The sequence below is a fragment of the Asparagus officinalis genome, chromosome 7, assembly GCF_001876935.1.
Source record: "Asparagus officinalis chromosome 7, Aspof.V1, whole genome shotgun sequence".
NCBI classification, from domain to species: domain Eukaryota; kingdom Viridiplantae; phylum Streptophyta; class Magnoliopsida; order Asparagales; family Asparagaceae; genus Asparagus; species Asparagus officinalis.
The window spans coordinates 39,333,770-39,358,787 of record NC_033800.1 but is presented as its reverse complement, the minus strand read 5'-3'; the positions used below and the strand labels follow the sequence as shown (position 1 = coordinate 39,358,787).

General features: G+C 36.0%; 2 protein-coding genes across 2 annotated transcripts; one reads left to right on the top strand and one right to left on the bottom strand.

The window, feature by feature from the left end:
- On the top strand, nucleotides 1,926-13,214 carry LOC109849205 (beta-carotene isomerase D27, chloroplastic). Its single transcript, XM_020419023.1, has 8 exons — nucleotides 1,926-2,111; nucleotides 2,221-2,301; nucleotides 3,325-3,429; nucleotides 4,969-5,068; nucleotides 5,160-5,251; nucleotides 5,377-5,457; nucleotides 12,476-12,544; nucleotides 12,851-13,214. Exons 1-8 carry the CDS (start codon nucleotides 1,980-1,982, stop codon nucleotides 12,986-12,988), a joined length of 798 nt encoding a protein of 265 aa, XP_020274612.1. The 5' UTR covers nucleotides 1,926-1,979; the 3' UTR covers nucleotides 12,989-13,214.
- On the bottom strand, nucleotides 14,619-22,411 carry LOC109848179 (DEAD-box ATP-dependent RNA helicase 24). Its single transcript, XM_020417554.1, has 6 exons — nucleotides 21,595-22,411; nucleotides 19,649-20,877; nucleotides 19,328-19,364; nucleotides 18,829-19,198; nucleotides 18,382-18,445; nucleotides 14,619-14,809 (listed from the first exon to the last, which is right to left on the bottom strand). The coding sequence occupies exons 1-5, from the start codon at nucleotides 22,184-22,186 to the stop codon at nucleotides 18,394-18,396; spliced, it is 2,280 nt and encodes a 759-aa protein (XP_020273143.1). The 5' UTR covers nucleotides 22,187-22,411; the 3' UTR covers nucleotides 14,619-14,809; nucleotides 18,382-18,393.

Sequence of the window (25,018 nt, the reverse complement as noted above, 5' to 3'; positions counted from 1 at the left end):
CGTTGGAAGTGAGTTGACAGTTCGGCGGTCGACCGCGAAGCTCAAAAAACCACAGATGTGAAAATATAAAGCTGGCGGTCGACCGTGAAAGTCTCTGGATGTTTTCACGGTCGACCGTCATGGTCGACCGCAAGCACATAAAAATCATGCTAAGGAAAAATATCATTGCCGGTCGACCGCGGCGGTCGACCGGAATCTGATATATTTCAAATGACAGGTTTTTGGGCTATTTTGAAAATTCATTAAAAATATCAAATCAATTCCAAAAATAGTGAAACTTTGGGGAACGTTTCTAAATGATGAAATAAGCATGTTTGAAAAGGAATTTTTGGAAAATCAATTTTTGTTTGTGAAAACTCCCTGTTTTTGAAAAGTGTTCAGAAAACCTGTTTTTCGTGAATATGAAAATTGACATAAGACTTGTAAATACGTATTTTAACAACGTTTGATGAAAAATCATTTATATGATAGAAAACGTCAAAAATCGTGTTAAGTGTACATATATTGAGCTTAGATATAATCATACAATATATGTAAGTAAACTAAACTAATATCTAGGTAACTCCGCACATATGAACTTGAATCTTTAACGCTTGATTGTCGTGTGTTGAATTACCTGTAAAAGATAAACACAAAGACTAGAAAATAGATTAGATATAAATTGTTTGACAAATCATCATCAAAACCAAAGGGTCAACAATACGTAGATGGATCACGTGTGACCGACAACCATCACCTGGACACATGCCACGCCCACCGACAGACAGTTACATCCCTAGTGGGATGAACGAGAGAGATTACGTAAGTTTCTAAGCTAAATTATAGCATTTTTTATTGAGTTGGTACTTAATAAATTCTTTACCTCACATGTCCGTGCTTTTGATAGCATTAAGGCTAATATTGATGCGCACGTGCCTGAGATTCAGGAATCGGTGGTGTTAGGACTCCTCAGCATGATCAAGAAGACCATAGCGTAGGTGTTTCATAAGACTCACGTCGACGAGTTCGCAGACCGTAAGGACAGGTCTCGATCATTTGGGCAGGCGTACACTCTGCGTCGACGGACACGTGACGATGACGCCAGCACTTCGCATGCCAATGGAGCCGGCACTTCGCATGCTGATGGAGCCGGCACTTCTCAACCTCATACAACGCGGGGGCAGGAGAGAGCGAAGGGGAGGGGAAGAGAGGGAGAGGAAGGAGAGGAACTATATTGGGTTGTATTTGAACTTATTTTGTTAAAATTTGTAACTTTTATGAATTTTCAAATACTATACTTTTATGGATCAATTATTGTTCATATATGTACTCTTTTTGAGTATTGTTTAATTCGGGCGTGTTTAAATCATATATATATTTTAGTAATTGTTGTTAACAGGTAAATAGTTATATATATGAGTTAAACAGGTAGATGTATACAAAACATGCACAACACAGCAGCATGTGCATGTTTTGTAAAACCTGCAGCTTCACGGGAGTTCAACTCCCGTGAAGTTGCAGTCTAAATTTCCCAGAGAGCGATTCTCTGGGAAATTTGGCCTGTAACTCCATGGGAGTTGAACTCCTGTGGAGATTTTAATACCCTAACAGACTTCACGGGAGTTGAACTCCCGTGAAGTTTGTTCAAGTTAACAAACTTCACGGGAGTTCAACTCCCGTGAACTCCCGTGAAGTTTAAAAATATGCTAAACTTCACGGGAGTTCAACTCCCATAAAGTTTCGTAAATTTTTTTTCAGAAACCGATCTGATTTCAGCGATAGGGCTGAAACCAGGTCAGTTTTTAAAATTAACTTTGAAACAGGTCGTTTTTTGCAAATAAAAGTCCAAATAAGACTGTTTCGAAAATTTGTCCCTTAAAAACTCACGGGGTTATGTGCAATTAACCCCACCCCCACCCCACCCCACCCCCACCCTTTTTGAGTGCTATTATCCTTTCGCTTGGAAGAAGGGCTCTTAAACGAAATTTCTCTCCCCGAAAATGGAAGTTACCGTTGTGCTTCCTCGTCTTCAAGCGTCTTGTTTTGCCCCTCGCTTTCCTCTTAAAGGCCTAATAAGCACCAGCGGAAACCCTAATTTTCGTTTATCTTGTTCTCCACTTCAATCCCAATCGGTGAGTGCATTTTATTTTGTCCATTTTTCTCACTTCTAATACCTACTTTCATTTGTCATTTGATGTGAATTCATGAATATTTCGTTCCATTTTACTTTTTATATATCAGATTGATGAATCGAAGCCTGAATACAAGCCAGGGCCTTTGGATGATCTTCTTCTTCGGTTCTTCAGGCAGAAAATGGTCGAGGTGAGTTCTCATCTCAATGTCTTAATTTGATTGAAGTATGCTCTGAGCCCTGAAATTTTTAATTTTTTAAATTGTTTATCTGATAAATTGTTAACCCCATGAGTCTTTGAATCGGAATGTATAAATTATTAACTTATCAGTAAATATTGTGGCGCGACTATAGTCTAGATCGAAGTCCAACTTTGTATGTTAGACATCTCAGATCTATATCCTGCTGAGTAGTAATCACAAATTAATCTCAAATAGACTACATGTTTTCATTTTCGGAATTTCCAGAATTGATTTTTAAAAAGTTGGAAAATTATACCTCAAGAAGGATTACCATTGGATTTATCTGGATAAAAGGTATTGGGATCCTTTGCAATTAGGTCTTAATTGGAATGTATCCAATTACCACAATCCTACCCCTCTATTCCAATTTCAAGGGTCGAGCTGAAGCCGCATTACACTCTGAATGTTATCTTCAAAACCACTATCGTCTTTAAAACCGCCATTGTGAAAACCGGAATTGTGATAGTGCAAATCCTACGTGGCTTCGTTTTAGCCTTTGGTATTGGAATAGAGGTCTAGGCTTGGGGTAATTGGATCCCAATCCCTGGATAAAGGTATCAACAATTTATAGAAGGGTGATGGACTGACTTGTTCGACTTATTTTACTAGTTCTTTTGCTGTGTTATCTGTTAAATTCTAATGAAATTATTCACTAGAAAATGGTGTAAAAGTAAATTTTGAATTTTATGTTAACTGGACATGGATTTTCTTTTGTTCTACTGTACAACTAGCTCAGTTAATTATGTATATCTACTATTGTGTGCCATTACTTTACTCCAAGGGAACCCTCAATATTGAAGAAAATTAAATTGTTCCTTTTATTTTCACTATATCCCTTTGTGTTGTTCCCTTACCTTAATCTTCATGTTACTAAATAATGTTTCCATACAACTGAACCGTGTTTTAAATGAATCATTGGAGAAAGACAAAAAAATGCAGTCTTACAATGTGCTTATGTTTTAAAAGCTGTAGGAGGTCGGATGGGATTCAGAAAAGGCAGGATATGTTGGGTTGATTGAAGTTGCAAACCGACTCATGATGAGAGGAAAGAGCAACTTGGAGACTGAGCAATCAGCAGTATAAACTCTTTGCCACTCCTACTTATTTTCGCTTAGTGTATGTGTATGTGCATTTTGTGTGTGTCATGAGATCGTGTATGCATGTCCTGTGCACGTGAATTTCTGTTAATATGTGCAAAATACATACACGCCTGTGGATTGGTTACTATCAAGTGCTGGCTTTTATAACTTGAAATACAAAATTACATATCTCTACCATATGGAAAGGAGTCAGTATGTAGCATGTTCTGTATAAGTTACCTGCTCTAAAGTAAATTGTGGTGGATAAACTTCTCTTCATGCCTTATCAATTCATATATGTGCAATCACATGCTGATGCAGTCACAAAAGTCAGATGGGTACCTAATTGCTTGATCCCTTTTATTAATAGCTTATTCATGCATACTGCAAAATTCTACCTGTGTATTCAACAGACTCAACAGAAAATTGATAGATGCTAATGATTACTTGATGCGTTAATGGAAGATATGAACCTTGCAATGTGAAAGTGTCATTGTTTCTGAAGAATAAGTGATGATTAAGTAGAGGATGTGAACCATGCAATGTTAAAGTATCATTTTTCCCCCAAGAATGATGATTAAGTAATGTCATTTTTTAGTAAAGGTGAGTAAGATTTCATTGCTGAACATAACTTACAACTATACCCAGGCATTCCCAGGTTAAGCACCCCACTTTAGATACTTGCAATTTGCAGAACTATACATAGATAAGGGATGGATTGCCCTCACTTAAGCGTTGTAGTAAAGGTCAAGTATAGTTGTAAATTGGCTCGTGAAGCTCGAACCTTGGTCCTTTGAGATCACAAAGAATACTTTTAAGAAGATAAATTAACAAAATTTCAGCCCTTTCAAACTCAAGTCCTTTCTTGTTCACTATCCTATAGGCTTGTTGAGAGCTTGATCATTTAATAATTGACAAATAGACATTGACAAGATTTTAAGCTCATTTAGATAATCTGAAGAAGTAATTACCCTAAAGCTTTGTTGGCTTGTCTGACAGCCTTAGTTGCAGGAAGCACCAACTTAAAAACTTACATGGTAAGCTACTGAAAGAGGGAGAGGTTATTCAATCATATGAATTGTTTTAGGAAAAGATGGCCTTAACCCATATTTTTATAAGAGTGAATGTTCAAAACACAAAAGATGGTTTACATGGAATTAACTTGATAGCCTAGTGGTATACACGTAGACCACGAAGTTATAATTTCAAAATGCATGAACGAAGATTACGCAAGGCTGGATGATTTGTGGATGATTTCAAATGGAAGACATCATTGAAGATATGTTGGTTTCCCTCATTCCAAAATCAATCAGAAGGTCATCGTAATGGCACATGCAAGTGAAAATTCTAGCCTTTAACTTAAAAATGCATTAAGTTTTTTCTCAGATGGACAGGATTTTGTCGTACTTGTAAAGTTCTGATTTATCATAAGATCTAATTATTTCATTCTGCTTATTTCTTTTCTTTGCTGTAATCCTTCTTCCCCGATGTAATCTTTGATAGAATTGGAGCTTTCAACTTCTATTCTAAATGGCAGGTCCGGGTATTGAAGTCATTGTTTCCTCCATTCATACTTGTTCTGTTTAAGATGCTTATAGCACCTATTGGTGGGGGAATAGTTGCTTCCATGATGGTTGGTAAGTAAGTATTTCTAATCAATGCTTACGTGTTGGACGTTAGTTTTTCCTTCGACAACGTAATCAACTCAAGTTTCCTTTCCGTTTGAAGCAAGAGCAACTGCTCTTTCTTGTAAATGGCTGATGGGACCATGCTCAGTTAACTCCGTGGATCTTCCTGATGGTTCTTCTTGCACCAGTGGGGTATTGAACCACTCTGACATTTACATTGTTTAGTCCCATTATTTATTTTTTTCTTTTCCCAACAAGAAATATAGTAAGCTTTCATCTATTTAAGCTCTTCATTCAGGTTATCCTTATTCATGTAGGTATTTGTAGAAAGGTGCAAGTATCTAGAAGAAAGCAAATGTATTGGAATTTGCACCAGCACATGCAAGCTACCAACTCAGGTCAGTGCCATCCATATACTTGAAACTAGTTTGAAACCCATGCAATGCAGAAATTTGCTTAAAATAAAAATAGGTTTGTATCATGTCATTACAGCCTAGTTGGCAAACTGCCTCAAATCTATATGCTTGATATCTATGATGCACAGATACGGATACGGGACACGGATACGATACGGACACGGATACGGGATACGGCAAAATCCAAAAAAATAGGATACGGGGATACGGCAAGGAATTTTTTAATTATTATTATATATAGAAAATTTATAAAATTCAACTAGCAATCTAAAATATGAATCTATCACAAAATAACAAGTTTGTAAACAAAAAGGAATTGAAGAAAATACTGATTCTATCACAAAATAACAAGTTTGCATACAAAAAAGAATTAGAGTACATACTCATTCTATCACAAAATAAAAAGTTTGTAAACAAAAAGTACATCAAGATGAAGTGGAAGCTAGTCCGGTGACTTTTTTTTCTAATTATACTAATTAATAAATTGTTGCTAACTGACTTTGTTTTTCTTTTTGCATATTATACTTGAGAGTTAAGTAGCAACGAGCAATAATAAAGGATCAATTACAAATAGACCTATTGTAGTTTTATGTTTGCAATTGGCAAACACACCCAAAGTGAATTTTTTGACGCTGAAGATCAGTAAAAAGGTTTGTGGGAGGCTGATAGACCCCTCAAGTGCTAAGTTTTTGGCTTTAAGAAGATTGCAAAATCCACCAAGGGATCCATTAGCCATAAATAGAATTATATACGATCTATATGTAATTGGATGGTACTAGGGGGGGCTTTGCAATTAATCTTACACGCAAGTACGCAAATGTCTCAATTCATTACCCACAAATTTCCCAACAATAGGACTTCATGATGTACTAAAATTCAGTATAAGCAAAAACCATTAGATAAAGTATCAAACTAAGGAGTAAAAACTTTGATTTTTACTGAGGTTAACATTTGCAATCATCATCCCTCTTTAATAAAAACGAAAATTGTATTTTAAAAAAATAAACCAATTTCTGTAATTGAAAAATAAAACTAAACAAATTGAGAGATTGAGGCTGTACAATTTCTGTAATTAAAAAAATAAAATTGAAATTTACCGTAATCTCTCTCAATTGAGGTTGTACAGTTAGCTGAAGAGTGAAGCCCCAAGCCGCATAAATAAAAAAATATATAAGTCTTATCAAAAAAAGTTAAGCGGCTGAGAGATCGGAGATTGAGAGAGAGAGAGAGACGGAGATTGGGACAGATCGAGAGAAAGAGAGAGAAGATGAAAGAACGAGAGAGAGAGAGACGAGAGATCGAGAGAAGACGAGAGATCGAGAGAGAGAGAGAGAGTAAGAGATCAAATCGAGAGAGACAGAGAGACCAGAGGCCGAGAGAGAGATCTTACCGAGCGCGGGACGAGCACGAGCTCTGATCTCCACGAGGGCAAGCGATGAGCATGAGACGAGGGCGAGCGACGAGCAAGAGACGAGGACGAGCACGAGGAGATGGATGAGCACGAGCTCTGATCGACGGCGAGCGACGAGCACGAGGCGAGGACGAGGAGATGGATGGATGAAGACGAGGAGAGCGCTCAGAGCGGCGGGACTGAGGACCTAAGGTAAGTGAAGAATGAAAATTAGGGTTTACCTTTACCTTTTGGTTTGGGTTTCGGGTTCGGGTCGTCTTCAGCGCTTTTCTTTCTTTTTTACCTGCGAATCCAAGCCGTGTCCAGGCTCTCTTTGACCGTATCCTCCTTAGCTTGACCATTGACCCGTGTCAGACACGGGTTGACCGTGTCTGACACGTGTCTTGCACGTGTCGGGACGAATCCGTGTCTGATTCGTGTCAGACACGGATTCGTGACCCCTGGGGGAGTATCCGTGCTTCATAGCTTGATATTATAGCATGTTGGAACAGTGAATAATTAATAGGCAACATCAAGTTTTCAATCACACACATAATATTAGAAACATATAGAAATGCATATCAAGTATACAGATCCACGGAAAAAGCCATAATTGTCAATTAATTGATAACATTTATATTCCATAATCACATATATAGATCGGTGAATGCAAAACCACTAAAGATATAGTTAACTTATACAAACTTTTAATAAATAGGTTTTTTTAGATGACAATAATAACTAAACATATGTTTAGTAGATCAACATCACAAAAGTCAAATTATGTTTAACTCATACTAACACTTGTACCTTGTACCTGTTGAAACTCACACATTGAAATAAACCAATTGTTAACTGTATTCTAAAATGATTTGATAATTTAAAAAACTCCATATGCATATGATGCAGTTTAAAATTGTTGATATAGAACTTATGTACATAATTTTACATCTACCTTGGGATAATAAATCTTGCATAGTCATTGCGACCGCACTCCAAAATTTATTGTTATCAGTCTTTACTTTTTCTACATTTGTTGCCTGAGTTGTAAAACATATTGTAATATGTTTGAATTTTCTTCACAGAAGCTAATGTCATACATGTGCAAGCTAGCTATCCTCAAATAGTAGAACAAATATAGGTATATTGATAGAAAATTATCAAGTGTCCTTGACTCTTTCATCAAACCACGTGTGCACCATAGTGGGTACATGATCGTGTCAGATCCCTCGTGTCAAAATACTTTGTTCGTTATATTATTTAATTAGAATCAAGCATGCTTGCAACAAAGGTAAAGATAAACTTTACAAAAAGACAAATAACACCACCCTCATGGTTAGAATTAACCTGTATTTGATTATTAGCGTCAATGGCTTCAGCATCTACAGACATTGAGTCAAGTAACATGACTTCACTTATATAAAATTGTTGAAAATGATAGCACTAATAATGAATACTAAAAAAGAAAACAAGATCGAGCATATGTAGTGGAGATAAATAGAAAATTATAAAAAAATACAAATAATATTACCCTCATGGCTAGAATTAATCTGTATTGGAACATTAGCATCTATAGCTTTAGCATCGACAATGTTCAATCAAGTATTACAACTCACATAAAAATTGCTAAAATTGATATTACTAATAATGAAAGATAAAAGAGTAAATAAAAACACATTATGTGTGCAACTTACATAGCATTTATGTAGACACTAAGTACACATAGGCATTAATGTGCATAATTAATAACAATATACAACATATAAACAAAATGTCAAAAACCAAATATTTCATTAGGAAGATAGAATATGTCTATATAACTTTCGAAGTACAATCAAAATGAACCAAATACATTTTAAATATTTGGAAGAAAACGACATAAGTAGTGATCGGAAACCTATTCCTAAAACCACTCATTGATTTTCACAATCCCCGCTTCTTGGATCACCATAGTTAGCTGCCCTTTGAACTAGGCTTTTTTCAACTCTTCAACGCCAAAAATACTACATTCATACTTTCAGATCTGACACTACAAACGTTTGGTGTCAGGGACAACACGACATTGCATATTGTTTTCCTTATTTCTATCTGAGAGCACTTTAGTCCGGATACTGCTTCATCGAAAGTGTAACTTTTGGGAACTCAATAAGCAATTTATGCTTAGTAAGTTTGAAGACATCAAATAAGGAGTTTAGCAGTCCATGAATATTTTCTACTTCATCAAGTTGGGGTACCATTTGTACTTTTATATTTAACAAAATGTTTCTCATGTTTTAATATGTTTCTATATTGTCTCAATGTCTTATTTGTTTTCATCTTATGTGTCATATCTCGTTTCTTATTCGGACTTCGATATGGTACTTCCATTTTAGGTGTGTATAGTTGATCCTTCCCTAGTTTTCTAAAGTCCTTGTCCTTGCAGTTTGTACCCAACACACCTTGGCTAACATAAAATAAAAAAGCGCATATTAGTATTGCATCAAAACTCACAATGTAGCAAACCAATGTTTTCCCTCAATTCTACTTATTTTAAATGTTTTTTTTAGAATTTATGTATTTTTAAGTGGATGCTTACCAATTTGAAAATACTTATACTCATTTTTCTTTTCCAATCAAGTCTATGCATTGGATTAGATAATAAATATTTTTCTATTGTATATTCCCAGATTTGTTATGGAATGGTGACAGGAAGGGGCAGGCCTAGGGTTAATAGCGGATTAATAGCAAAAACACTAATACTTACATGGGAATGGAGTGTCTTAGAGTTTAGTGTTTATTGTTCTCATTACATAAAAAACTTTATAATAATTACAAATCATCAAAATATGTAAAAGCTTTAATAAATCGGAGAACATCTCCCCATAATTCCTATTCCATGTGGAGGAATCTATAAGGATTTATTGACAATGGAAGTTTTGCTCTCAAAACAAATAAGTTCTAACTGAGAAGAGGAAAAAAAGGAACATGCTAAAAACAAAACACAGAGGCAGTATAACTCAATCACTCGTAACTCACAAATAATCCAAAGATAATTGCACATCCATTGCAAGAGATAATTATTTAAAGAAAAATAAAATTTAAGTTTAATGACACCAGCAGTTTGCATATGACTCAACATCATGGTACTAAAAAAGATGATTGTGGCACAGTCATTACAGAAGCATCCAACCATGCAAAATCCTTAATAAAATGAAGAATCTCCACATAATTTCTCTTCTGTATCCTGAAGACAACTGTGAGTTATTGATAATGCAAGTTTTTAATTTCAGAATAAATAAAAAAAACTAATTTGAATCTTTCACCTATTCCATATGTTCATAGTCATTCAAGGAGGGATGACTGAAAATTTGCATGAAATTTGAACCTGATATTTAATTTCATAAACTTCCTTTTTTCTAAAGCTCTAACTTAGCCTTTATAAAAGCATCATACTGTAGGTATCAAACATCACTAAATTTGCCTCAAAAATTATAGCATTCCTAATAGTATATTGGCTTATATTTACAGTATAAGAATAAAATTTCCATTATACTTTAGGAAGAAGATATTAAAATCAGAAAATGTTGGACAAATAAATGTTTAAAAAGATAAACACGTTAAAGCATGTTAGAGAAGTGAGATACTGTCAGTACAAAAATGCCAAAGGTGTAGGGATCAATTTGTTCGTATTCCTTGCTCCACACATTAGATAAGCAAAATGAATAACAATTACGTCTGAGGAGATTGAAATCATGGGATAATTTGGATGGTCAAGCCCTCGTCTTCTTTCTTCTTGGACTTACAAAATTTCGTTTATCTTTTCACTTAACGATCAAGCTAGCAGATACTATACTGAGTTAAATGGCTACTAAAGGTCATCCATAAATTAATCATTAAGGTAACCTAGCATAATAGTTAAAAACAATCAAAAGTATTCAATACAAAAAAATTATTTTAAAATACACTCAGTTGTCCTGAACTATCTAAACTTAAAGAGCGGCCAATAAATTTCTACATCTTTATACATGCAGAAAACTAGTATACCCATCTCCTTCAAATTAAAAAGAACTACAAAAATGAAATCTTATGAAGAATATTTCAACAGTAATGAAGGATCCATAGAAAATGAATAAAGAATCAATAAGAAAACAATATTTAAGTAAACCTTAAAATAAAAACATGAATTAACTTCAAAATTTGAACATTTAGAGCTTCAGTGCCTCAAATATCATTTGTGAAAGAAATTGTTAGAATCAATCTTCATAACCTTGACCCTTGAAGAGAGGGAGAGGGTAGGCGATGGACTTGTAGAGTTATATGTCAAACATGAAATGACAAGATGATAGATGTAGAGAATGAATATAGGGAGAAGTTGAAAAATGAGAGAAGCAGAAGATGAAACGCAGACAGTGGACTTTGGAGTTTAAACTGGTAGTATATAAGCATTAGGATGGATTGTAGTTTAAAATGGCTATTCAGTTGTCAGGCAATGGACTTTGGAAATCATTCATAGATTTCTTAATTTTAGTTTTAACTGTCAAAAAGTTTGTGGACTGCGGAGACTGAAGAGTTTGCTATTCATAGTCTTGATTGGGCCTTTTCCATAGCCATGAATGCAAAGGGTTTAATTTTTTTCCCAAATGCCTTTTTTTTGGTTGCCTAGTGTGGTAGATCTCTGCTTTGGTAGCAATATATAAATATCTTTAGTGGTGGAAATCGGAAAAATAAATTTCTACTTGGTTGTTCCTGATCAATGGGCATTTCTGGATGGATTACTTAAAAATTGGATGGATTACTTAAAAATAAACGTTTACTTCGGTGTCAAGTGCATGCATTCTGTAGACTATGCCCAAAGTGGTAGGGATAGGATACTGTGCATTTTGTAGAATCTTTCTTGCATTGATTGTAGAAAATATCAGAGTTCAATTATGTGGATATTTGAACCCGTATCAAGATACATATAGGTGTCAGTACTAGACCTGCAATACTTAGAACATTTTTTCCCACATAAATACATGACTCATATATTCATATGTATGACGATGTGTGTTGTCATCTTCATTAAGTGGATGTATTAATATAATACATCATGCATGAATATTGTAGCTTTCAGAAGCCTCTCCCTATAGGACATTTCTCTTTGTATAAGACAATTCAATAAAATAAGCTAACACTTTAATCAAAATAATGTAAACTAGGATGGAATACTGTTTATTTACACTTCTTCACAACATAGCTCAGACTGGCTCTGACAATGGCTCCTGCTGCACATATGACATATCAGAGGGTGGTGTGCATGGATGTCCCCAGACTTGAACTAGGTTCTCGAAGCTGATGTTATTACTTTCAGGCTAGCTGCTCAGCTTGTTAGTAGTATTGTCTAGCTAATAACTTGAGTTCCAGAAAGTAGGGAGTATGATTTTAACCTAGATGGGAGTTATTTGTTGACACACGATGGCTGAAGCAATACTGCATTTATCTCTAATTGAGAACCGTTGTCAGTTGATATTACTTTCCTTTTTGCCGTAATCGATCCAAACTTTAGCTTACTGCCTTGGTAACTTTGTGTTTTTCTTGTTTTGGAAAATGTATATATATATATATATATTTTTTTTGTTAATGCATGGACAGACATTCTTCAAGGATTACATGGGAGTCCCATTACATATGGAACCAAATTTCAGTGACTATAGCTGCCAGGTATACTATGTATCCTTTCATCATATGTAACTCTATGCAAAATATATACATGTTTGAAAATAAAACAAAGTAGATACAAGTGTTTCTTTCTTATCTGAGGGTGAGGGTAGCTACACTTGTATCTTTTTTTTTATTTTTTTTAAACATGTTTATGTATGGTGCTTGTGACTGCTGCACGGCTTCCTTCTTCTGTTACTCTTGAGTCTGGTGATCTATCTCGTTGTTTGGTGGGTTTGGCGCTACTAAAATAATGTTATCGTGGTTGGATTCATATCATAATTCTTCTTCTTCATCTTGCCTTTGTAGTTCAAATTCGGAGTTCCTGCACCATTGCCTTCCTGTGACGAAGCACTACAACAAGCATGCCTGGAAATATGTCCAAATGCTAACCGCCGCAGGGAACTGAGCAATAGAAATTCTGTTTCTCAGTGTCCACAAGTATGAAAAGGGTTCGTGTAGGAAACTCCATAAGGTTGCACGTATAAAGGACTTATTGTTACTATTCCACAAAATATACGGTTGTAAAGATTGCACAAAGAGGGATTCTTCCTCTCCAGTAATTACTTTGGAAAGTTTCGGGTGCAAGTATAAAAAAATTGTACGGTGATGACAACGAAGTTTGGATCTTTTTGAATGCAAGTATAGAGAGAAACTGATGTCCTTTAGTCCATATTTTCCATTACTCCTACACTTTTAATGCCTCTGAAATTCAATTTTCATTCTAACTTTTTCTAGCAGAAATACTTCAGCCTTCTGTAGTGTTGTTTTCCATTATATCCACGAGGCAAGTTCGTTAACTTCCATCACGTTTAATGTCACCTATGCATCTTATGTCAAAACAGAAAAACCTTTGACAATCTGAACCAATTTACCGATTTAAGTGCAAGTTAAACGCACTACGACGAACTGACTTGCAGTATCATGGGTGCGTACACAGAAAGGTTTTTTTTATTTATTTATGTATCTACTTATTTATTTATAAGAGTTTACTCTGAAAGTTGATTGTGAGATCGTAAAGATCACTGCAAAAGTCACACTACTCATTTTCATTCTAATTTTTTATGTAAATTAATATTAACTAGACTTAAAATAATTATACTACAACCGTTCTCCTAGATACGAAAAAGTGGAAACCGCTACCATGGATCAGAATAAGAATTTCTAGCGTAACTTCTTTGTGTCGTGTTACAAGAATAATGTAACTCCCATAGGCAAATCAGCATTATTATTATTATTATTATTATTGGTACAATAGTCGAATCAGCATTACTCTCTACAGAACACATACAAACACATCTCAGTATTATTTATATAATATGATGGCTAAAGGTGGCCTTGGCAGCTATAACGCGAGGTCTTCCAGGTGCAGATTTGTTCTCAAGCTTTTCCTCAGCAGCAAAGACTTTTAACCTGGGTTTTCCTACAATCCAGCCCCACACCTACTACTTTTTTTTTTTTGAGCTGAAAAGCAGAGAATAAATTTCCCTGCTCAAAATATATTCATATATGTACTGAAGAATAAGTCTAAACATGTACAAACTTACAAAACTTACAAAAAAGACTGGGTTTGGAGGAACAAGAAGAAAGGAGTCGATAGGGAGCGGACCTTGTCGTCACCTATCATGACTCTTCCCCCTTGTACCTACCTCACAGTAGGGAGAACCCCCCAGAAAAAAAAAGCAAACTAATCACTGGCTGAAAACAATCTACCGCCCATAAAAGCACAAAGGCGTCAAAAAGAACATAAAGGAAAATAAATGACAATCTACCGCCCCACACCTACTACTTATCCTAGAGTTTAGTTCTATCTACTTACTTTACAAAATCTTAATACCTGCACAAGTTCACTCCACAAGAAAATCACCAAACTAGCACCAAACAAGGAAAATAAATGACAACTGCAACAAACCTGGTTTAGATCTTAAGCCTTCCTCCAATGCTCAATTGTTGCTGCTGCAATTACCCAATAATTGTAACAAACTTCCACCACCTACACTACTCGACACCTTTTAAGCCGCCAAAAAAGTGGGGGTGAAAGAGTTTTAAAAAAAATCCTGGACCTGTAGGTTAACCGTAGAAAAGAATAAAAAGGCAAATATATTTATTCTGGTAATTTACAAATTAATACACCGGCTTCGAATAAACATAGGTAGTTCTCTAAGCACGTCCCGTTACATGAATATTACATGGTATCATTTCGTACATCTCCTGTATATCCAGCGGATCTCTACTTCAAAGTGCTCCATCAAAACAGCAATCTGTAATCTGTTGCATAGAGAAACACAACTCGGGAACCCATTCCCCAAAACATACCAGAAAAAAAAAAATCAAAATGCCAAAGAAATCTATCCTTATGAGAATAAAAATATAAAATCTTTCCTTCCTAAAAGATTACTCCAGTAACTGAACAACTATTATGTCAACTCATTTTTTAAAGAAATATAACAAAGTGCATTAAGCAAAGACATTATGTTTAGAGGTACCAGGAGATATCTAACAAAAGATACAGAGAATTAGTATGTAAAAACTTAAAACCCTAGTTTCCTAGCAACTGGAAATTTTGTTGTGGTAGAAAACATGTTTAGTTTCCCAAAACATGGATGACATGGCAAATCCTTAAAAGGTTGGAGATCAATGCATCGAGATACAACAACCGTGTGCAGGTGTGATCACTCAAGACCCTAGCAATACAACAATGTTCACTGAAAATTGAAAGAAACAACTAAAACCATGAGGGTCAAAAACTTTGTAGGCTATTGGCAGGAAGACAATGAAACAATGATGGTTCAGTTCGATGTTAGCTGAGAAGTTTGAGCATAATGGTGGGCCAAGTTAAAAGCAATAAAAAAAACTTAAACCTAATGTTGTCGGACACACAATACAAGTGGATAATTGTAGTTGTAGTTTCAGTATCATAAATTATATATGGAAAAAATTTCCTGAGGTGACACCTTAGATTCAATCTAAGGTAGCACCTTAAAACTACGTTACATGCAATCATTTTACTTGATCCACTCCATTTAATTTCAATTTATATGATTTGAATTGTATATAAACAAAAAATTAGGCATATTGGGTTATAGTTGCTCACGTATCAAGTAATTGTAAAATTAATAGTTTGCCAAGAATACAATTAAAGAGACTGAAAAATATGTGTTAGAAACATTGAAACATCATGATTTTTGTTTTATATATGTTTTAAAACATTTAGATCATGACGAATTGAGTGAATCATCCATTTTAATAGTCTAATCCGTAAATCAAAATGTGCTACCTTTGATTGAACCTAAGATGTCACCTTAGAAACAATTTTTCCATAATATGTTCCACCAATGTATATATATGTAGTAAAGCTCCTATAAATTTAAGTGGATGGGAACACTTGTCCATCAAACTTTTTATCCGTTCATTATGCTTTGAGATTTGTGCTACACATCAATGCTATCTTTGAGATTTGTGCCTTCATTTGTATCACATGCTAGCGCAAATCTTAATGCAAAATCAATGGACAAAAATGTTGGTGGGCAAAGAGCTTCTATCCACTTAAGTTTATAGGAGCTTTAATATATATGTATGTATGTATGTACGTATACATATATTTTTGTGTGTGTGTGCGTGTGCGTGCGTGTGTGTATATATATACTTTGAGATTTGTGCCTTCATTTGTATCACATGCTAGCACAAATCTCAATGCAAAATCAATGGACAAAAAAGTTGGTGGACAAAGAGCTTCTATGCACTTAAGTTTATAAGAGCTTTACTCTATATATATACACAAAAGACACATACTTCATATTGGGGTTCAAAGAGTATCATATATTATAGCACTTTTAGTTAGGGATGGTAATGGCGACATGCATATTTTGATATTTGAAAACAAATATTTTTAGGATTGACAAAATTCTTTTTTTCTGAGTGAACTAAAAAACTTTTTCAGATGATATGGAAAGGTCCAAGACTAACAGTCACTAAATTGATCTTATATGCAAGATAGGTATCATACATGTAAGGATAAATGACAGGTTGTCATTGATTTGGCACCTAAATTTGCCTTAAATCTGACTGAAACATGAATTGTCAGGCTGTTGTTCTTTTGTTCCCTCGGATATATGGAGTAAGACATTTCTCAACAAAATAAATTATTTATTGCACAAGGGCTTATTTGTAAAGCATTGTCAACATGGTTCCATACCTAACTCAGTTGTAGCCCTTGTCATCTACATCCTAACATATAGATAAAAATAGGATCCCCATGATAACTTCCTGATCCGTTTAAAACTTAGCAGATTGGTATTGCCTAGAATAATCAACTATAATCCCTACACTGATGGGTTCTTCTTTTGTGTGATAAACAAGCCATTAACAAAGGAAGGGACACAAGAGACCAACACAACAGTCAACCTAATACAAAGCTCATGATTCTCTGATAAGCTCAGTGAGTATTTATGACACAATAGAACTGTAAGCCATATAACATGGGCAGAATAAGAATTCTACCTTTAACTTTCCTGTGTGGTTCTTACTAAGCAACTTCTAATAATAGCATCCTCCACTCTCCCCCATCACTCTGCCTAACAAGGTAATACCGCACAAAGAAAAATGGTCTCCACTCAAAATACAAATACAATATGCAGGTCTCTCCTATATTTCCCTTATCTAACCAAGCCTATACATGCATTTATTTGCACTAAATAAATCAACATGAGCTTTAGAATTAGCTATTCCTAGGTGCTTGGATTGTTTTAGCGCTAATACTTGACAAATGTTCACCATTTGTAGACTTTTACTAAAAGTTCCATCCTTGCTTCGACTCCCAAAAGCTTGACATAATTGTTGTTACTACTCTCTATGCTTCAAATGGGCTTTGAGCTTTCCTTGTTCCACCACAAAGTACTTTCATTATCCTTATAGGCTTCATAGATAATGATTTTTTGTCGTTGACTCGTTGGTGCTGCTCCCTTTGCTATAATGGGTTCTGAGCTTCCTCGTTCCACCACAAACTACTTTCATTATCCTTAGAAGCTTCATATATTCTCTTCAACTACCTTTTTTTTCTCGCTGTTAGTACGCATTGTTTCATATAGCATACTTTCTACATCAATATTCCAATTCCCTTTAACTTGTACAAGGTGTCATATGGTAATTACTTTTCCTAACTAATTTTTTTTAATTACCTTAACATATTATTCCATACAACTTAAATTTCTTCATCTATATCCCAACTACATCTTTCTAACATTACATCCATACATGGCATCGATTTCTTAACATTCAAGTTCCAACTTTCATCACCTAGCTCTCGATCTCTTATTCATCATAACTTTTTGTCTTCTACTTCGTAATACAAACATCTTGAACAAAGAAAAACCATCAAGCCCCTTCCAGTAACATCTGCACGCTACTTTATTAAGCTTTTGCTCTCCTTTCAAATCGCGGTCACAATCCTCCCTACACAATGTCTGTACTCGAACATTTTGTTTACTCTAGTTACAATTACTCCTATCCCTTTATATGCCAAGGATACTTCATTCACAAGTTACAAATATATATAAACGCAAAAGCTCCAGAAACACTGACAAAACATCCAGGACTGGAAATTCATCGAGGAACACTTCAAAAAACAATTATTTCACTAGGCTTCTTGCATTTATGTCTAGAGGTGTACATACAAGGAAGATTCATTAAGTAACAGATAGTAAAACAAGGGCAAAAGGGTTAAAAGAAATTATGATCAAGCAAACAGAAGCCCAAATAATTTAACTATTACAAAATCAATTAAGCACGATTAAAATAATTTATAATTTCTATTTCTCAACAAAAAAAAAATATGTTCATACATTGGAGAAATTTTAGCGATCCCATCCAGACGGTCGCTTTCTCTCTCGACGTCTATCTCCAGAACTGCAAATCAGAAATATAAAATTAAAAAAGATTCTAACTGTTTTGATAGATTAATTAATGAAACAATCTGCGCAGCTTTCTACTAGAAACTGCCCAAGTTGGCGCTCTTTGATTTCTTGAAACTGATTGATGAATTCCTTTAAAAGTTGGAATCCTAATACACCACTTCCTACTTGAGACTGGCCAATTTGAAGACATTCTCGACTAGCAATTACTTCCAATTAATAGTTGGGAAAGGGGGATGATAACTTAATCTAGATTTAAGCATCTAATTGCAATTGGAATTTTGTCTCTATAAATTATTGTTCCACATGGGGAAAATTCCATGTAGCAACTTTTAAATTGTAGAAAACATGAAATCCACTCATTCACAGAAAGCAAACCTTTCAGTCTTCTGATTTCCATTTGAACTACTGGTTCCACCAGAAGGCTTAGAGTTTATTGCTGGTTGTGTCTTGTATGATTCTCCGCCAATCGAACCTCCAGATACAAAACCAGATAACACAGGCCTGGAGCTTGCTTGATTTCTACTAACACTCTGAGGATTAGATGTAGCAGCAACAAAATTATTTTTGAATTGTGTCATCATCCCTGTCCTTAATGAATTAACAGCAGCAGATCTATTTGAGTTAGACTGAGAAGATGATGCCGAGGACTCGGGCTTATAGCCAATTCCCAAGCCAAAATCAACACCACGCACCCCTCGGCCACTTCCACCACCCCCTTTTCCTTTGCCTCCCCCTTTCTTACCACCTGTGGGAGGTTCTCAAATTATTATGAAGTTGATATTTACAAAAATTGAGGAAATAATAAAAAAGAATAATCTAGAACACAAGCAATCTATTTATAGTTGACATCTTTAAACAATTTATACTTACAAACCTTTTCTAGCATCACGTTTGGATCTGAATTTCCCATCCTAAAACGTTACAGACAACACAATTAGCAATCGTCAGATAAACGTGATATACAATCATGTAAACTTCATAAATTTAAAATTATTAGAATGAAAATTCACATGAAAAAATAAATAAAAGAGTAAAAGGATACTGAGAGGAAGAAAAAAAAAACGAGTCATAGCTTAACAAGAAGGTAATAGAAAAATAAATAAAAGGAGGATGTAGAGGAGCCCAAACTAAAATAAACAAGCATATGATTGATTATCATAAAATTCACTACTCAAAATAACAAAGAAAGTTTTACCTTCATAGCAAGGTCCATCAGTTCAAGAGACACATTCTGACCAGCAGCAATTAAACTGTTGACCAGCTCACCAGCAAAGCGTGCTTCCTTTTGTGTGATAAGTGTGTAGGCAGTACCATCCTTATCTCCAGCACGACCCGTTCTTCCAATACGGTGGACATGCATGTCCATGTCTCTGGCAATATCAAAATTAACAACTGACTTGATTGACTTGATGTCAAGTCCACGAGCTGCAACATCAGTTGCAATTAGAACATGATAAACTCCTGACTTGAATTTCTGTAAAATTTCCATTCTCGATGCCTGATCTTTGTCACCATGAAGTGAAGCAACCTTGAAAGATTTCTGAATTAGCTGGGTCTCAATCTCATCAACTGTAGTCTTTTTAGAAGCAAACACAAGGACATCTCCCTCATCAATCATTCCAGGTAACTTCTCAAGAAGCCAAGGCATTTTCTCTGCATCTGAAGGAAGTACATATACTACTTGAGTAATGTCCTCGTTGGCCATTCCAACTTCACCAACAGTAACTCTAATTGGATCTGAGAGACTCTCTCTGGCTAATCGCTCAACTTTGAAAGGCATAGTCGCAGAGAAGAGTAATGTTTGCCTATCTGGCCTTATCTGGCCAACAATAGATCGTATCTGTGGTTCAAACCCAAGATCAAACATCCTGTCAGCTTCATCAAGAACGAGGTATGTTGTCCTATACATCGATAGAGCCTTCATTTTTAGCATGTCTATAAGCCTGCCAGGGGTGGCAACGACAATCTCACAACCTGCCTTGAGTTCTTTGAACTGATCCAATTTCGACATACCACCATAAACAGCTGAAACACGAATACCATGGGGTTTTGCGAACTTCTTTGCTTCTAGAAATATCTGATGGGCTAATTCTCTTGTAGGTGCACATATCACACCTATTGGACCCTCTCCTTTTCCAAGTTCAGGCTGGTCCATTATGTGGACAATCATTGGAAGAACAAATGCTGCAGTTTTGCCTGAACCAGTTTTTGCGATGCCAATGATATCCCTTCCAGAAAGGACAATAGGTAAAGCTTGGCACTGGATTGATGTTGGCCTTTCGTAGCTCTGCTTTGAGATAGCACTCATTAATGTAGTAGAAAAACCACAATCTTCAAATGCTTTGACTGGCTTTGGCACATCAAAACCAGACACACGTATAGCTAAACTTTTACGATATTCAGCAACATCTTGGTCACTCATTCCTGGATAAGATGAATAGGAAGTGAAGATCAGCGGATATTTTGCATTCCGTGAAAACATTACTAGGATATTGAAATGCATTGCTAAAGGCGAACTGTTGATAAAGTTTCCAGCACCCATGGTGCACCCGGCAGTCAGTAGAAAGCAAGATTTTGTGCCAACAGGTGAAGATTTCAAACATCCCAAATAAGTATTGGATCTTGTTAGTCATTCTCTAAAAAATTTTAACTTCGGCATTTGGTAGACGAGTTTCAATGACGATTGATTAGTTTTATAGGCAATGTGTTTCCCCCCTTCTTTTCCTTTCCACTTGGTGCTAACTTTGCATACTGTTTGTAAAGTATAAGTGACTTATCAAGTTTGCTGCTAGGTTTAGATATTTGTTTCTAAGGTTAAGTATAGCTTCCTATCTCCCAACATGTGATACATTCTCCTTAGAACTATTAAGACGGAGATGTATCAGGGTAGGACTTTGCTTAATTCTATGGGGGACCTTGAAAATCCTTGGTAGGACTCCATGTAAAGCCCAGACAGCATAGTTCCATTCGGCAAACATGTGAATCACAAACATCTGGACTTGCTGTTATATTAAGTAAAAAAATTAAAAATTGTTGTTCATCACAAGTATAGACTACTGAGTTTTTAACAATTCAAACTCCTCTTCATCCTAACATCAACCTCTGAATTCACTCCAAATTAAAAAAGCAACTAAGTTATACCTGAGATGGACGGCTTTTCCTCGTAAAAGTCTTTACAGAAGGCATCATACTCAACGGAACTGTGATCCAACGCCGCGATCGGCTCAATCTTCCTCTTATCCACAAGAATAGGATTATCGTCCGAATCGTACTCCAACATCCCGGCATCCACGGCCTTGGCCGCCGCGTACACCTCCTCATCGGAATTGTACCCCGCCCTCAGCGCATCGGACGCCAGCGTCAGCCCCAAATCCTTCTTGGCCTTCAAGAAGCTCTCCATCGGGTCGTCGTCCTCATCGTCATCGTACTTGTTGCCCATCGTCTGCTTCTTGGCAGGATTGGGAGGAGGGGGAGCTCGGATCTCCTCCTGGATCCCCTCCATGAAGGCGTCGAGGGGGTCGATCTCTTCGGTGTCATCGTTAGGGTTAGGGTTTGGGTTTGGGTTGCCTTCGGGATGGTCACCGGCGTCGTAATCAATGTTGTCGAGGTCGCGGTCCTCCTGGTTGTCGTGGGCGGGGGCGTAGAGGCGCTGGGGGGCTTCAGAGCGCTCGAAGTTGTAGGTAGGCTGGCGATTGATGCTGAATCCTTCGAATCCGAACTTGCGCTTCGACATTTGGAAGATGGAGGCCTACGGATTTTGGAGGAGAGAGAACCCTAACTTTAGGGTTTTGATTTGATTTGGAGATTTATAATTTATTATTTTTATTTAATTATTTTTTCTCTTTCTTTTTGGAAGAGACAGAGGGAGAGTTCGAGATGAAGGGAGGAGGCCGGCGGGAGTCGTGACTCGGCCAAACCGACCCTTGGATGGAACTTCGAGGTGCGGTCACCGCATGAAGAGAATGGAGGTGTAAAAACCCTAGTCTTTTATTTTTATTTTGGAAAAATTGCTTCAAGGCCCCAAATTTATATTTTCAATATGCTCTAGCCCCCCTAACTTTTAAACATGTGCTGCAGCCCCACCTTTTTGAAAAAATTATTAAAAGCCCCTCTCCCCAAGTTCCTATGCAAACTTTATACACAATCCCCATTTTACCCTCCCCTACACACCCCTCCTCCTCCTCCGTTCCCCCTCTGCCTCCGCCCCGCCTCCCTCCCCTCCCCCTACACCTCCTCCCCCCCCCCGCCTCCCCAATGTTAACTCTTTTTCTGTAACATGTTAACTCTTTTCTGTAACATGTTAACTCTTTTCTATTAACTGTTAACTCTTTTCTGTAACATGTTAACTCTTACAGCTAACATGTTAGCTGTTAGAGTTAACATGTTAGCTGTAAGAGTTAACATGTTAGCTGTAAGAATTAACATGTTATCTGTAAGAGTTAACATGTTACAGAAAAAAGTTAACATTTTACAGAAAAGAGTTAACATGTTACAGAAAGAGTTAACATTTTACAGAAAAGAGTTAACATGTTACCGAAAAGAGTTAACATGTTACAGAAAAGAGTTAACATTTTACAGAAAAGAGTTAACATCCACTGACATAAGAAAGAGGAGGGTAAATTCGGGATTTAAATCAGCTGATATGTCTAATCATGAGCTGGCATGTCTAATCAAGTGCTGAAATGAGCTGGAATCATGATGGAGGGGCTTGGCCATATTTTTTTCAAAAAGAGGGGCTAAAGAACATTAAAAAAAGTAGGAGGGGCTAGAGCATATTGAAAATATAAATTTGGGGCCTAGAAGCAATTTTTTCTTTTATTTTTATTTAATTAATTCTCAGTTGCACTTAAACACGTTTTAGTTTCTCCTATTTCGCACTTTTATATCCTCACATGTTTTCACAGACGCATATATACACTAATGGTGTGTTTGGGAGTTTACTTAGGGTGTGTTTGGATTTAAATACGGTTAAGGGAAGTTAAGGGAAATTAGGGTGTGTTTGGATTTAAATGCGGTTAAGGGAAGTTAAAAAGGGAAACTAGGTGAGAGAATGGAAGGGAGTTCTCTTCTCCTTGGTTACACCCCAATTTGGGGGCTAACAGATTTTATACTATTAAGGGGTGAACCAAGGAGAACTAGGGTGAATAACTTCACCTCCTAAATGTTCCCAAACAATGAATGGTTCCTCTAACTTCTCTTCTCACTTATTCCCCTTAATCCAAACAAGCACTTAGGGAAGGAAAGGAAGGGGAAAGAATTTGGGGTGTAAGAATTTGGGTTAAATTTCCCCTCCCCTTCCTTCCCTTTCCCTCCATTACACCCCAATTTGGGGTGTAAGAATTTGGGTTAAATTTCCCCTTCATTCCCCTCCTCTACCCTCCAAAATGAAACTCCCAAACAAGGTTAAAATAAAATTTTTCTTCCCTTCCCCCTCTTTACCCTCCATCCAAACAGGCCATAAAGTTTTCAAAATTTACACTTAACTGGTTATGTAAACACAAGAATTTCAAACTCTCATGTGACATTCACATGCTAATTTTAGAACTTTTAAATTCTTAAATTTAATTTTACTGTTAAAAGTACTGTAATTATATTTTAAAGTTGTTGATGTTAATAGCCATACAGATAATGTACTTGGGGTGAGGTTGATTAAAGGCCGCTAACTTCTCCGAATATCTGATTTTGAGTTGAGCAGCTTCTGTAGGATCTGATCCAATCACAATAAAACACTAGGGGAGTGAATAGTATTCTTTTAAAAATTAATGCAAAGAAGATTATAATTTGCAAAGAAATAGCACAATCACAGATAATAACAATCACAAACACAGAATTTTATACTGGTTCCACCTCCTAGGTGTACATCCAGTCCCCAAGCAAATCCCGCTTAAGAGTTCCACTATGATTTTGAAAAACTTACAAAATTAAAACATCAAACCTAACCAATTTACAAGTCCCTGCAAATTGTACCCAAACTCTTCACCAAGAGATTACACCTCTCACACCCGAGAGAACACTTGTCTTGATACAACTTGATTCCTATAAGCCTTGATAGTATTGTGACGTGTAGCAGTGGCTAGGAACGTTTTGAATCTCTGAAAATTGCCTAACTTGATTGTATATTGAATGAGTATCAAAGGCAAAATCAGAAAATAGTTTTTCTCAACACTTAGTGAAAATCTAAAAAATTTTCTTTTGAAAGATGCACAAAACTTGAATCTTATGTGTAGGAATTCGTGACGCAAAATTCTGAGCATGTATCATATTATAGCCTTGAAAAGATAGGTTTTCAAATCCTAAAAACGTACACAAAACGACTATAAACTATCATTAATTTGAATTCTGAAATGTCAGAAAACTGTCTTAGTAGTCGACTAATTGTTGTTGTAGTCGACTACTCTGAGTTCAACAAACTTCAGAAAACTCAGAATTTTCCGTACTAGTCGACTATTATTGTCATTAGTCGACTACTCTGTAAAACAAAAAATTTAGAATTCAACATTCGAAGCTGAGTAGTCGACTATAATCCTTAGTAGTCGACTACTCTGTATTTTTATAGAAATTTATA

Bases quoted from the DNA above. Each gene is read 5' to 3' on its own strand.
- LOC109849205 (XM_020419023.1), top strand. From the start codon at position 1,980: ATGGAAGTTACCGTTGTGCTTCCTCGTCTTCAAGCGTCTTGTTTTGCC. The intron at 5,458-12,475 runs GTCAGTGCCATC...ATGCATGGACAG, and splicing joins CATGCAAGCTACCAACTCAG to ACATTCTTCAAGGATTACAT. The intron at 12,545-12,850 runs GTATACTATGTA...TTGCCTTTGTAG, and splicing joins TCAGTGACTATAGCTGCCAG to TTCAAATTCGGAGTTCCTGC.
- LOC109848179 (XM_020417554.1), bottom strand. From the start codon at position 22,186: ATGTCGAAGCGCAAGTTCGGATTCGAAGGATTCAGCATCAATCGCCAG. The intron at 20,878-21,594 runs GTATAACTTAGT...CATCTTATCCAG, and splicing joins GGAAAAGCCGTCCATCTCAG to GAATGAGTGACCAAGATGTT. The intron at 19,199-19,327 runs GTTTGTAAGTAT...AACCTCCCACAG, and splicing joins CAAACGTGATGCTAGAAAAG to GTGGTAAGAAAGGGGGAGGC.